Genomic DNA, 11,224 nt, shown 5'->3' on the forward strand with positions numbered 1-11,224 from the left:
TTAACAGTTATCACACATAAATGAGTTGAATTAGACACAAATCATCACATTAGAGTTTTGGGCCTTCCAGAGATGGAGTGCTTAGAAATAATTACAGCACAAAGTATCACACCTCAGAGCAATAATGGAGTGTGTGTCACCACAAGAGTTCAATGCTGACATACCAGGGAAGGCTACGTGTTGAGGTTTCTAGACTTTTATGATCAGTATTTTCAAGGTGGAGTTTGCTCCTTAAAGTGAGACAGAGGACAAATCCCAAGAAAATGACAGACAGACCATTGTGAAAAAAACATTGGAAGGAAACTAAACATGTTGTTTTTCTTGGGGTGTTTTCAGCAAAGAAAGATTTATACTGGGATTTGATAAAATACGTGTGTGTGTGTGTGTGTGTGTGTGTGTGTGTGCGCGCACGTGTGAGCGCGTGCACACACCAATAGTGGGACTTCAACTCCGAGCAGCTTTTATTACTGAAGGCTGGTGCTCTGCCAGTATAGACATCCCACTTTTGCTGGTTCTTTGGAGAGGAGAATTTCAGTATTTGTCTGCCAGAGCTGGCTTTGAATTGTGATCCTCAGATTTCAGCCTCTTGAGTAGCTAGGATTATAGGCCTGAGCCACTGGAGCAAAAATACTTTTGATAGTTAAGAAATGTCTGTATTTCTGTTTCATTTTTCAGCATTGAGAACTATATTTCTGATGATAAAAGAGTAGATTCAGTAGCAGATAAAGTCAGATATCCCAGTCAGAAAAGCCTTTGAGAATGGGCAAGGTAGCAGAGCTGGTTAACAACATGGCTCTAAACTGTATTCAGTCTCATGATTGAGACAATTGCTCCAGAGAAGTTAGGCATAGAAATTTCAAGCCACACAGTAAAACATGACAGTGGCGAAAGCCAGCACTTCCCTGTATGGCCTCAGGCTGTGGGTTTTGAGTATGTCACTCAGGTGTGGACTGCTGACCCAGCACTGAGTTGGTTGTATGTGGAAAAGTACCCTGGGCTGAGATCCGGGAGCCCTCCTTGAGGTCCACATGAACTCTGTCTTTGGACAAGCACCTTCTGTGCCTCGGTTTCTAGAAAGCACTAGGCAAGGAGATGTGCTTTATAAAAGAGCCTCCCCAAACCTCCTTGTTGAAAAAGATTATTATTCCTAATTACATTTTCACAATGTTTAGGACTCTTCTGACCCTTGCTTGTTCTTTTCCCTTCCCTGAACTCCATTTATTTTGCGGTTATATTTTCTAAAGGGGTCCTTATCTGGGGATGAAAATGGATGAACGCTGTGCACATAAATTAGCATATGAGACTTGGAGATGGAAAGGTGCCAACCCCTTCCAAAGAGAAGTCCAGATAACAGGCTACAAGATCGAGCAGCTTTCCTGAGAACATAAATGTACACATTTTCCCTCAGCGCTCACCAGTGAAAGAGAGAGAAAGGAATTGCAGGATAGATAAAAGTACCCAAAAAAACATAAAAGATGAATGGATGGAAAACATTGGTGTGACCACTGAAGGGGTGATGGATGGAAAAAGTCACACTATTTAAAAAAAGAATAAAATCAACAGTGGAAAAAGAATGGAGCAATAGTCATGCAAGGAAAAAAAAGTGAGATTAAAAAAAACACACACACACACAGGCAAAAACTTTAAAGAATGGCCTGGGAAAAAAAAATAAGGCTTTATGAGTTTAACAGGAGGGCTCTATTCTTACCACCTGTGGAGTGTAATTGGCCTGGGCTGACTAGAGGTTTGTTTTGCTGTCCTGCCAGAAGCTGGATTGTTATGTTAATATTCCATGGGCTAAGTGTTTGAATAGAAAGTTTTGCCTGAAAGAAAATTCCCAGCCCCAGGTTTGTTCTTAGAAGCTAAACTCTTTCCAGACCTCACTCTTCACACTCAAATTCTAAGCAACAATTAGTATCATGGCAGATGCTTCTAGCATTTTGTGAGAACCAAAAAGAACCACTAGAAACCCTTCTGATATGTGGTCTGTTGCTGGGTAAAGTGGATCCATGCTAAGGTTTAGGTTCAGGAACTCATTTTGGGCTCTTGAAAGAATGGACATTTTTTGTAAGAGTTATCACTACCTAGCTCTCAAGTAACCACCTCTTTCTTTTTTCTTTTCCATTAACAGTGGCTTCTCCTTAAAGGTCATTCCACTGACTTGGCTCTGAAAATATTTTAATTGTCCTGGAACACGGTGTGAACCCATATGGCCTAAGTACTCAGGAGGAAGTGACTAAAGGACAATACATTATTCAATGTTTTTAAATTTCAGAAGTATTCAGTTATCTGATTCCTTCCTTCCTTCCTTCCTTTGCTTTTTTTTAGCTAATTAGAAATGCATTATTAGATTCTTTTTTAATTTCAGAAGTCTTGAGTCATCTGTTGGATTTCTCTTTTTTTTTTTTTGGCTAGTTGTCAATTAAATGTTTTTTACATTTTAGAAGTATTGAGCTATCTCCCCCCTCGCCCCAGGAAGGAGCATCTCTCTATAATTCTCTTATAAAATGACCTTCCTCATGATCTGTGGCTATCTGGTAGCTGATTTAGCTCTGAGGCTGTGTGCAAACGGAAGATTGAGCTAATGTGCAATTTCTGATTTACTCATGACCCCTTAAAAGTGGTTGAGTCTTTTGGGGCTGTGCAAATAGATTGACTCTGAATTGCAAGGGAGCCTGTAGCTGCAAATGATCTCTCACCTCCAGTATCTCACCTCTGTTCTTGCTTCCTTGAAGCCCGCACATGAATTCACAGTGCCCTTCTTCACTTCCCCTCCTACCCACACAAGCTTTCAAAAATGGTGATAATTGGGGCTTTTTTTTCCCCATGAGGTCTTTTATGATGCAGTAGGAGAACTTGGCTAAAATTAAACTCATGTGGTAACCACAAGGTTTGTAAAGAAAATCCCTGTAAATAGTATTAAAGTTAGCGAGCTCAAAATTCTAATTGAGACATCATCTCCCCCTCGAATGTATCAGACAACTACAGCTGTTAAAACCTGTCTGGAGGCCCAGTACCAGTGGCTCATGCCTGGAACCTGGCTACTCAGAAAGCTTCGATCTGAGGACCATGGTTCAAAACCAGCCCTGGCAGACAAATTTGAAAGACTTATCTCAAATGAACCAGTAAAAATCTGAAAATGGAGGTGTGGCTGAAGTGGCAAAAAGTTAAGGAAAAGTATCTAGGTCCTGACCCATGAAAAGCAAAGCAAAGCAAAACAAAACAACCACTTTCTGGTTATCACGTAAATTCTAGAATATTCTATGAGCCCTACTTTAGCATAGAGCATAGAATCTCAATAGATTATAATCCATTGATTTCTAAAATGGATTTCGGTACACTACTGATTTCCACACCATCTACTTGATGTTTAACAGTACTAAAACTAAACTGTAGGAAATTGCTTTCACTAAAAAGATGTTCTCATCCGAGATGGGGACTAAGTAGTTTCCAGGGCAGCCAAGGCAAAACTTTGCAGGGCCCCAGCAAAGTAGGAAATATAAATAGAAGGATAGAGTCTAGGCCAGAGACTCTGTTTAAAAAATAAATAAAGCAAAAAGATTTGATAGTGTTGCTCAGTAGAAGTGCCCTTTTCTAACCAGAGCTCAAACTATAGTACAGCCACACACACGCGCACGTGTGCACACACACACACACCCCTACACCCAAAATGTTCTCATTTTCACATTTAATTATCTCTAACTTACAGTATAATATTTTCAGTATAGCCTGTAAAATGCTAGTTAACTTCAGTCCACACTTCTGCAGGCACTTAGTTAACATATGACATTCTCACTGAAACCAAGTCGTAGAGAGGTTAATTAGCATGCTAAATTCCATGAGCTGAGACCACACCACCAACAGAGTTAAAGGCTTATCTAGCTCTACTTTCCCCAGAGGTTTAAAAATCAGCATAAGTTATATTAGAGATAAATTTTAATTGAGGGTAGGAGTAATAGTCAGGAAACATTATAGGACATAAAGATTTCTATCAGCCTCTCTGCCCTAATATGAGCTGGACCTGAACCTAACAGGCAGGGGTGAGTCAGTAGAAGAAACCACTGGAGAAACCCAGAAAAAGGGGTAGCCCTGGGTCTGAAAGTTTTACCGACCTTTGAGAAGATCTGGGAAAGTGAAGTTCAGAGAAGTTGCCTCCGAGAATTCAGGAATGCGCAGACATTGATGTCCCTCAGTAGGAAATGAGAGGAGATGCCCACCGGCCCCTGCCCAAACCTCACACCTACTGCCTGCAGGAAGGCTTTGGCCTGGCTGCAGCTGCCAATGGGGCTGAAGAGTTCAAGGCCCATGGAATCCATTGTTATATGATGGGCTGACACACGGCTTCTTGTAGGTATCCCGTGGCCTGTCTGCCTAGCCTGATAATTTCATATGGCCTCACAATTGGTGCCATAAATATCCAAATGGCACTTGGCAGAGAAAAAAAAAAAAGGTTAGCCATCTCTGTCATGCGATGTCACTCTCTTCTTCCTCTTCTTTTCATGGTGCCTGATCTTTGCCATAAGGGCCTTGTTCTCATTCCATGAGCTTTCTCAGTTGGTGCTCTCCTATGACCCAGCCTTTTGCTGATTATTTTGAAGGCAGAATCTCATGGCCTTTTCTGCCAGTGCTGTTTTCAAAACTCTGAGATCCAGAGGATCTAAGTATCTAAGATACTTTGAGCCACCAGTGTTGGACTTGATTTTGATTATTAACAAGCAAACTTGGGCCTACAAGAATTCTGAGAAGTCCAAAGTGCGTCTTAGGGCCACAGCAGCACATTCCTATTGACCTTTCTACAGGGAGGAAATGGTCTAGAGTTCCACTTCCAACAGAGGATTCCTAAGCACTTGAAATGTGGCTAATGCAACCAAAGAATGGAAATTTTGTATTTTATTTAATCTTAATTAACTTTAAACAACTGCATGTAGCTCAGAGATTCTGTGGACAGTATCAATGAGACCTTTTTTGGTCATACCTTTTTCCCCTTCACTGAATGTGATGTGTTATATGACTTGAAGTCTCCCTGGGCTTGGTCATCTGATATCTGTGGAGGTTTGTTGTTGAGAATTTCATGCAAGGTACTCATTAAGATGATTATATGATGGAGTTGTTTGCATATGGAGACATATCCCTGAGTTTTATGGAATTGATTTTTCTGTTTTGGGTACTTCCTGGCTAGAGATGCACACTACAAGGCTGTTGGAAACCAGCTTGAGACTTCCTTGCAACATAATGTACAATGGTAATAAGCAGGGCAGTGGAGAGGTCATTGATATACCTGTGGAATCCACAGCCACAAGAAGACAGCACTTCATCCTATCTCTGCCATCTTGGCTGTCTTCAACTTAGACCTGAGCCTTGGGTTAAACAGAGAGAACTGGATGGGTATGTGATTGGTGGGTCTCCTATCTGTTTCCTGTACGGTTGTGGCACCAAAGGTTGAATATGCTTTCCTTGTTTCCTCATGCTTTTGCCCTTCTTACTTCCTCATTCTTATGTAGTCCTCTACTCCCACTTTGTTGTCAAGCAGGTGATGGTTTATCCTGCCATCTTCAAGTTGTTATAGGCCATCACTCTATAACTGCCTGATCTTCTACTAACTTGTATCACAATTTTTTTTCATTTTTTTCTTACGTGTGGATGTTTTCTGCTCAAGTATTTTCTGTACTTGTCATCCTTAAAAATTACAGAATTTCAAACTATTATTAACTTATTAAGAATGAACATCATGGCAATGATACATTATTTGCCAAACATTACTGTAATTCAATTTACATAGATTTTGACATAATCATTAATCATCTGATAGTGGGTAAACTAGTTTGCAATTGTCATCAGAACACTCAAGTTCTATTCCAAAGGAAAAAGCCCAGACAGGCATTTGTCCAGTGAGTCAAACCTGATACTACTGCTTTCTGGATTAGCCTCAACACAGTTCACACTTATGCAATAGCTACAGAACATTTTGGGTTCTATCATTTGAGTGATTCTGCACCTTCACTTGGATCTGGCCCTTCTACACTAGAGAACTGCTTTTTTGTAGACCAAAGGAGGGCTGTCAGGGTCAGAAGTAATGAGTGTTGGTGGGTACCTGGGGTTCAAGCCTATAATCCTAGTTACTCAGGATGCTGAGATCTGAGAATCATGGTTTGAAGCCAGCCTAGACAGGAAATCCATGAGATTCTTATCTATAATTAACTACTCCAAAGAGTCAGAAGTGGAGCTGTGGCTCAAGTGGTAGGACTTTATCCTTAGTGCAAAAAAGAGCTCAAGAACAGCACCCAGGCCCTGAATTCAAGCCCCAGGCCTGGGAAGAAGGAGGAGGAGGAGGTGGAGGAGGAGGAGGAGGAAGTGGAGGAGGATGAAGAGGAGGAGGAGGAGGAGGAGGAAGTGGAGGAGGATGAAGAGGAGGAGGAGGAGGAGGAGGAAGAGGAGGAGGAGGAAGAGGAATAAGAGTATCACCACTACATAATAAATGTTTCTCCTTAGGCTTGGCAGCTCCTCTTTTGTTAGGGACATATTGTTTGTTCTCAGTCACCAACTAGCAGAGGGTAAAAAGAAGTGACAAGAATGGACAGAAGGGATTCCACATAAATGGGAAAGATACTCGCTTCTAGATGCATTTGGATCCTGCTTCCTCATTTCCATGTTAATGTGTTTTTCTAATCAGGGCCTCCCTGAGTGTGCTCCTGATAACCCTCATTTTCCCCTCACCCCATCAGACGACTTCTGTAGTAGTCCTACTGTCTCAGCGCATTTGTGGCGCTAACCGGTGATGATAATGCTCACTGATTGACAGGACAAGATCTTACTTTCAGATTAGCTGGCAGAATCAAATAGTGAGTGTATAAATCTCATTCATGTGCTTGTTAAACCGTATTAAGACTTGATGCAAAACTAAAGATGCCTCGCTAATCGCAAGCTTGTAAGCCCAGTGTGCAGCCCTGATAACTTAATTTATCATAAAATGAAACCATCATTGTCTTCGTATTAATCAGTTTTGTTTTTTAGCTGTAAGAGGATTGAGGTTATAATGTGTCTTCTATAGCATTTCTGTGTGTCGTGGATGTGATTCTTAGCAAGGCCAAGAACAGAAAGGAGAGTTCATAGTCCTACTGATGAGCTGAACTGGTTCAAGAAAATCTTTCTATCCTGGGTAAAATTTGACAAAACTGAAACCTTCTATTTTTATTTTTATATTGGAAACAAAACCAAAAAAATCCTAATGAATGACAAAGCATAACTTACTAGAGACTTTTGGTTGTTCTTGAATTACTTGTTTGCCTGGATTAATGAGGGCTTGTGGGTTTTAGTTCCTAAACAGGACTTCCAAGGTCCTTTTTGCTTAGAAAAAGCAAATTAGGAGTCAAAGGGAATTGTCAGTGATTTCTTTTTTTCTTTTTCTTTTTTGTGCCAGTCCTGAGGCTTACACCTAGGGTACTGACTTGACCATTTTTTGCTCAAGGCTAGCACTGTACAACTTGAACCACAGCCTCACTTCCAGCTTTTTTGGGTGGTTAATTGAGGATGAGTGTCTTCTAGGATTTGTCTGCCAGGGCTGACGTTGAATTGTGATCTTCAGACCTCAGCCTCCTGAGTAGCTAGGATATAGGCATGAGCCACTGGTACAGGCTCTTTTTCTTTAAGCAGATGTATATTGTTACTGGAGCCAAGTTGACTTTAGATTGCGTTAGGGATTTGGGGCTGGTGATTTCAAAAGAATAGGCATCATGGTCTTGCGACTGCTAAATAATGATCCCCTTTATCCAGGGGTGCATTTTAAAGACCTCTTGTCTTGTGTCTCCACAGGCTTGTTGATTGGTGCTGGCTGCGCTCTCTACCCCTTGGGCTGGGATAGTGAGGAAGTACGACAGACCTGTGGCTACATTTCTGGCCAGTTTGATCTGGGTAAGTTGCCTTCCTGGATGGCACCATTTGTTTTCCAAAAAGAAATGTGTCCGGTATGCAGAACAGACAGAAATGGGAAACATAATCTTGTCTTATGGCCAGTAATAATCAACAATATATGTACATTCAGGTATTCATTTGTTCACTGAAGATTATTATAATTTGTTTACCTGGCACCAAGAATTGTATTGTAGATACAAAGCTACAAGAGTTTATAGCCAGTCATTTATTCACTCAAAATCATACATTTATTACTCATTTCATGTATTCAAAACAACTCTCATTGTGAAAGTCACAATCTATCTCAAAAGCCACAGCAACTAAAATAATTGAGGAAATGAGGACCATAGCAAAGTAATCCAGTGAATTTCACTCCAGGCTAATAGAGCACATTAGAGAAAGGATGGGACTGGAGCTATAGCTGAACAGAGTTAGGTATGTGGATTTTCAGGAATAGGCTGAGGCACCTAGAAGATGAAAAATACGTACTGCAAATGGCCAAAGGAGGGATGAGGAAGGCTCATCAGACCCCTAGGAGGGGCCAGGATGGAGTATGTGGGTCTCCATCTCATCACCTCCATTGATGAGGAGTGCTTTCTAAGTTTGCTTGTCTGTCTACAGAGAAAAACTTAGAGACGTTCCATGTACAACTATAATGTATTTTACTTTATTTTTTTAGTCTTTCTCATCTTTTATTTCCTTTCCTCATTTTCTCTTCCCCTTTCAGCTTCTTTTTTTAATAAGTATTTTATTGTGAAAATACCATACAGAGGGGTTACAATTACATGAGCAAGGTAATGAGTACATTTCTTATCAAACACTGTTGCCTCCTCCTTTGTTTTTCCCCTACCATCCCTTCCCTCCCATCTCCACGACTACACTCCTCCCACCCCCCACTCGCCAAAGTTGTAAAGTTTGTTTTTCGACATAGCGTCTTGTACATCTCATTGTTGCAATGGGTCCATCTGTATCCCTATTTAAACGATTTGTTTTTTCCCTTCCCCTCCCCAAATTATACCAACAGCAAAAACAATGAAAATAGGGGTTATACCATGGGGGCGGGACATACAAAGCAACAAAAAAAATCACTTTATATTTGCAACCCACACAGTTTCTTTTTTTTTTAACCGAGTATTACATAGTGTGCATCATTTTATTTGTAATAATTGGGGAATATTTCACTTGGCTGATAAATTTACACTTGCTGAATCACTTTAGTTTATTTCACTTTTTATTGTTTCAAAGCCCGTTCTAATGATTTGTTTAATAAATATGTGTTGTTTCTACCAAGTTATTTTCTTGGAGTGTTTTCTTTTCTGGATCTGGTGTCAATAGCTCAAAGAATAAGAAGTCATCAAGCACAGATGTTTTCCTCACACTCTGCTAGGTTCATGGCTAAGAACCTTATAGTAAAGGGCAGATTAGCAAGAGAAAAGTATATGCATTCATTTAAATTAAGTTGTATATGATGTGAGACTCTATATAGGTCTTTATATAAAGATCAGCCATCAAGGTAAACCTGTGGACTTGTTACGCAGGTTTCATGAGTAAGTTGTCAGTCATGGAGAAGTGGGCAAAAGGGAGATGATCTAATGGTAATAAACTAGGGGTAATAAACTGGGGGAACTGGACAAGTCTTCTGCGTGTGTGTGTGTGTGTGTGTGTGCGCGCGCGCGTGCATTTGTGTGTATGCGTTGTCTCTGGGGCTTGAACTCAGGGCCTGGGGGATGTCCCTCCTTTACCACTTGATCCACAGCTCAAATTTTGGCTTTTTTGGTGCTTAACTGGAGAAGAGAGGCTTATGAACTTTTCTATCTGGGATTGGCTTCGAACCTTGACCCTCAGACTTCAGCCTCCTGAGTAGTTAAGATTACAGGTGCAACACACCATCACCCATCCTGACAAATCCTTTTGCACAGATCCCTTCATGTCTCTGTGCCATCAGAGTTAAGGATGACACCCCCTTCCTTTAGGTGTAGAGAGGGCACTTCTCTAATGAGGATCCTATGTCTTTGCTGCAGGGGAAGTTCACTCTGTCCTTCCTCAATTTTATAACCTGCTTCAGCAGAACAGGACATGAAAAGTTTTTCTGAAATGCCAACATGCCCTTTTGGGAGACAGCATGAACAATGTGCCGATCACTGCAAGTGATAGCAAATATATTACCCCTACTGCATAGATAGTGTCTGACATTAGTGTATCGCAAGGTACTTGGACATCTACTTTTCATATTAAATATTTCACCTTAAGAAGAAAGAAGCTCTAGCTGGGTGCCAGCTAGAATTTCTAGCTCAGATCTGTTATCCTAGCTACTCAGGAGACTAAGATCTGAGGAGCCTAGTTCCACATCAGCCTTAGCAGACAAATATCTGAGGGTCTTATCTCCAGTAGATTAGCCAAGAGCCAGAAGTAGAAACATTTGGCTCAAGTGGTAGAATACCAACCTTGAGTGAAATAAGCTGAGTCAACATGGTAGGCCTTGAGTTCAAGCCCCAGGACAGGAATAACAAAGATCTGAAGAATTTGGGGCAATATTAGTATACCCATGAGTCATTTTCAATTTTTATTTTAGAACATCTATGAATTTTTTTTATTAAGATGAGAAAAGTAAAAGTGGTGCAAAAGTCTGTGAACTAAACTATCTCTCTGCTTTCACTCAAAAAAAGAGTGGCTCTTTCCATAGAAAATAGGATGCTATAAATGCCACATCATTTGCATGGGGAAAAAAAATGGAAGGATTTCCCTTTGTCTTCCTTTTTTGCAAGCAAGGCTGTCCTAAGTCTGAATTTCAGTCCATGATTACCATAAATATAGACATAGAAAAAAGGTACTGCTGGCCCAAAGTTGACTGCCAGCTTTTTTTTTCTTCTTTTGAAAACAAACTGTCCAGGGGAGATATTTTAATGTGGTGTTTGGCATTTTATCTTTCCCTAGTGTTTGAGTCCTAGCTACTTAACACAGGCCCCAACTTGATTATAAACCTGACTTGTTTTATTGCACATTGCCATATTAATTAGCAGATCTTAATGAAACGCAGATCCTGTTGTAGTTTTCATAAGTGCACCCCACTATTTTTATTTTCTCAGGAACGTAGATTAAGAATGTGATTGTCAAATGAAAACCTAAAAAATGAATGAAAAACCAGTTCACTTCTTTTAGCAATTCTAGAAATTATGGTAGTCTTTCTCTTAGGTTGGATGATAAGGAGAAAAAGACATCACAGATGGATGAGAAGGATCCTTGATCCCTTGAGTAATTATAAGCCTGTTTTCCCAGGCTTTTATTGTGTGGATTCTGCCATTTTGTCTTTTCTTTC

The 11,224-nt window shown here is 40.5% G+C and overlaps 1 protein-coding gene across 1 annotated transcript in view; it reads left to right on the plus strand.

The window, feature by feature from the left end:
* Lhfp (lipoma HMGIC fusion partner) overlaps window positions 1-11,224 on the plus strand; it is a 225,535-nt gene that overhangs the window by 189,366 nt on the left and 24,945 nt on the right. Inside the window, exon 3 of the mRNA XM_013031443.1 lies at window positions 7,810-7,908. Within this exon, the coding sequence (XP_012886897.1) occupies window positions 7,810-7,908 (99 nt within the window). The remainder of the gene's footprint in view (window positions 1-7,809; window positions 7,909-11,224) is intronic.

This window comes from Dipodomys ordii, unplaced genomic scaffold (genome assembly GCF_000151885.1).
Source record: "Dipodomys ordii isolate 6190 unplaced genomic scaffold, Dord_2.0 Scaffold140, whole genome shotgun sequence".
Taxonomy (NCBI): domain Eukaryota; kingdom Metazoa; phylum Chordata; class Mammalia; order Rodentia; family Heteromyidae; genus Dipodomys; species Dipodomys ordii.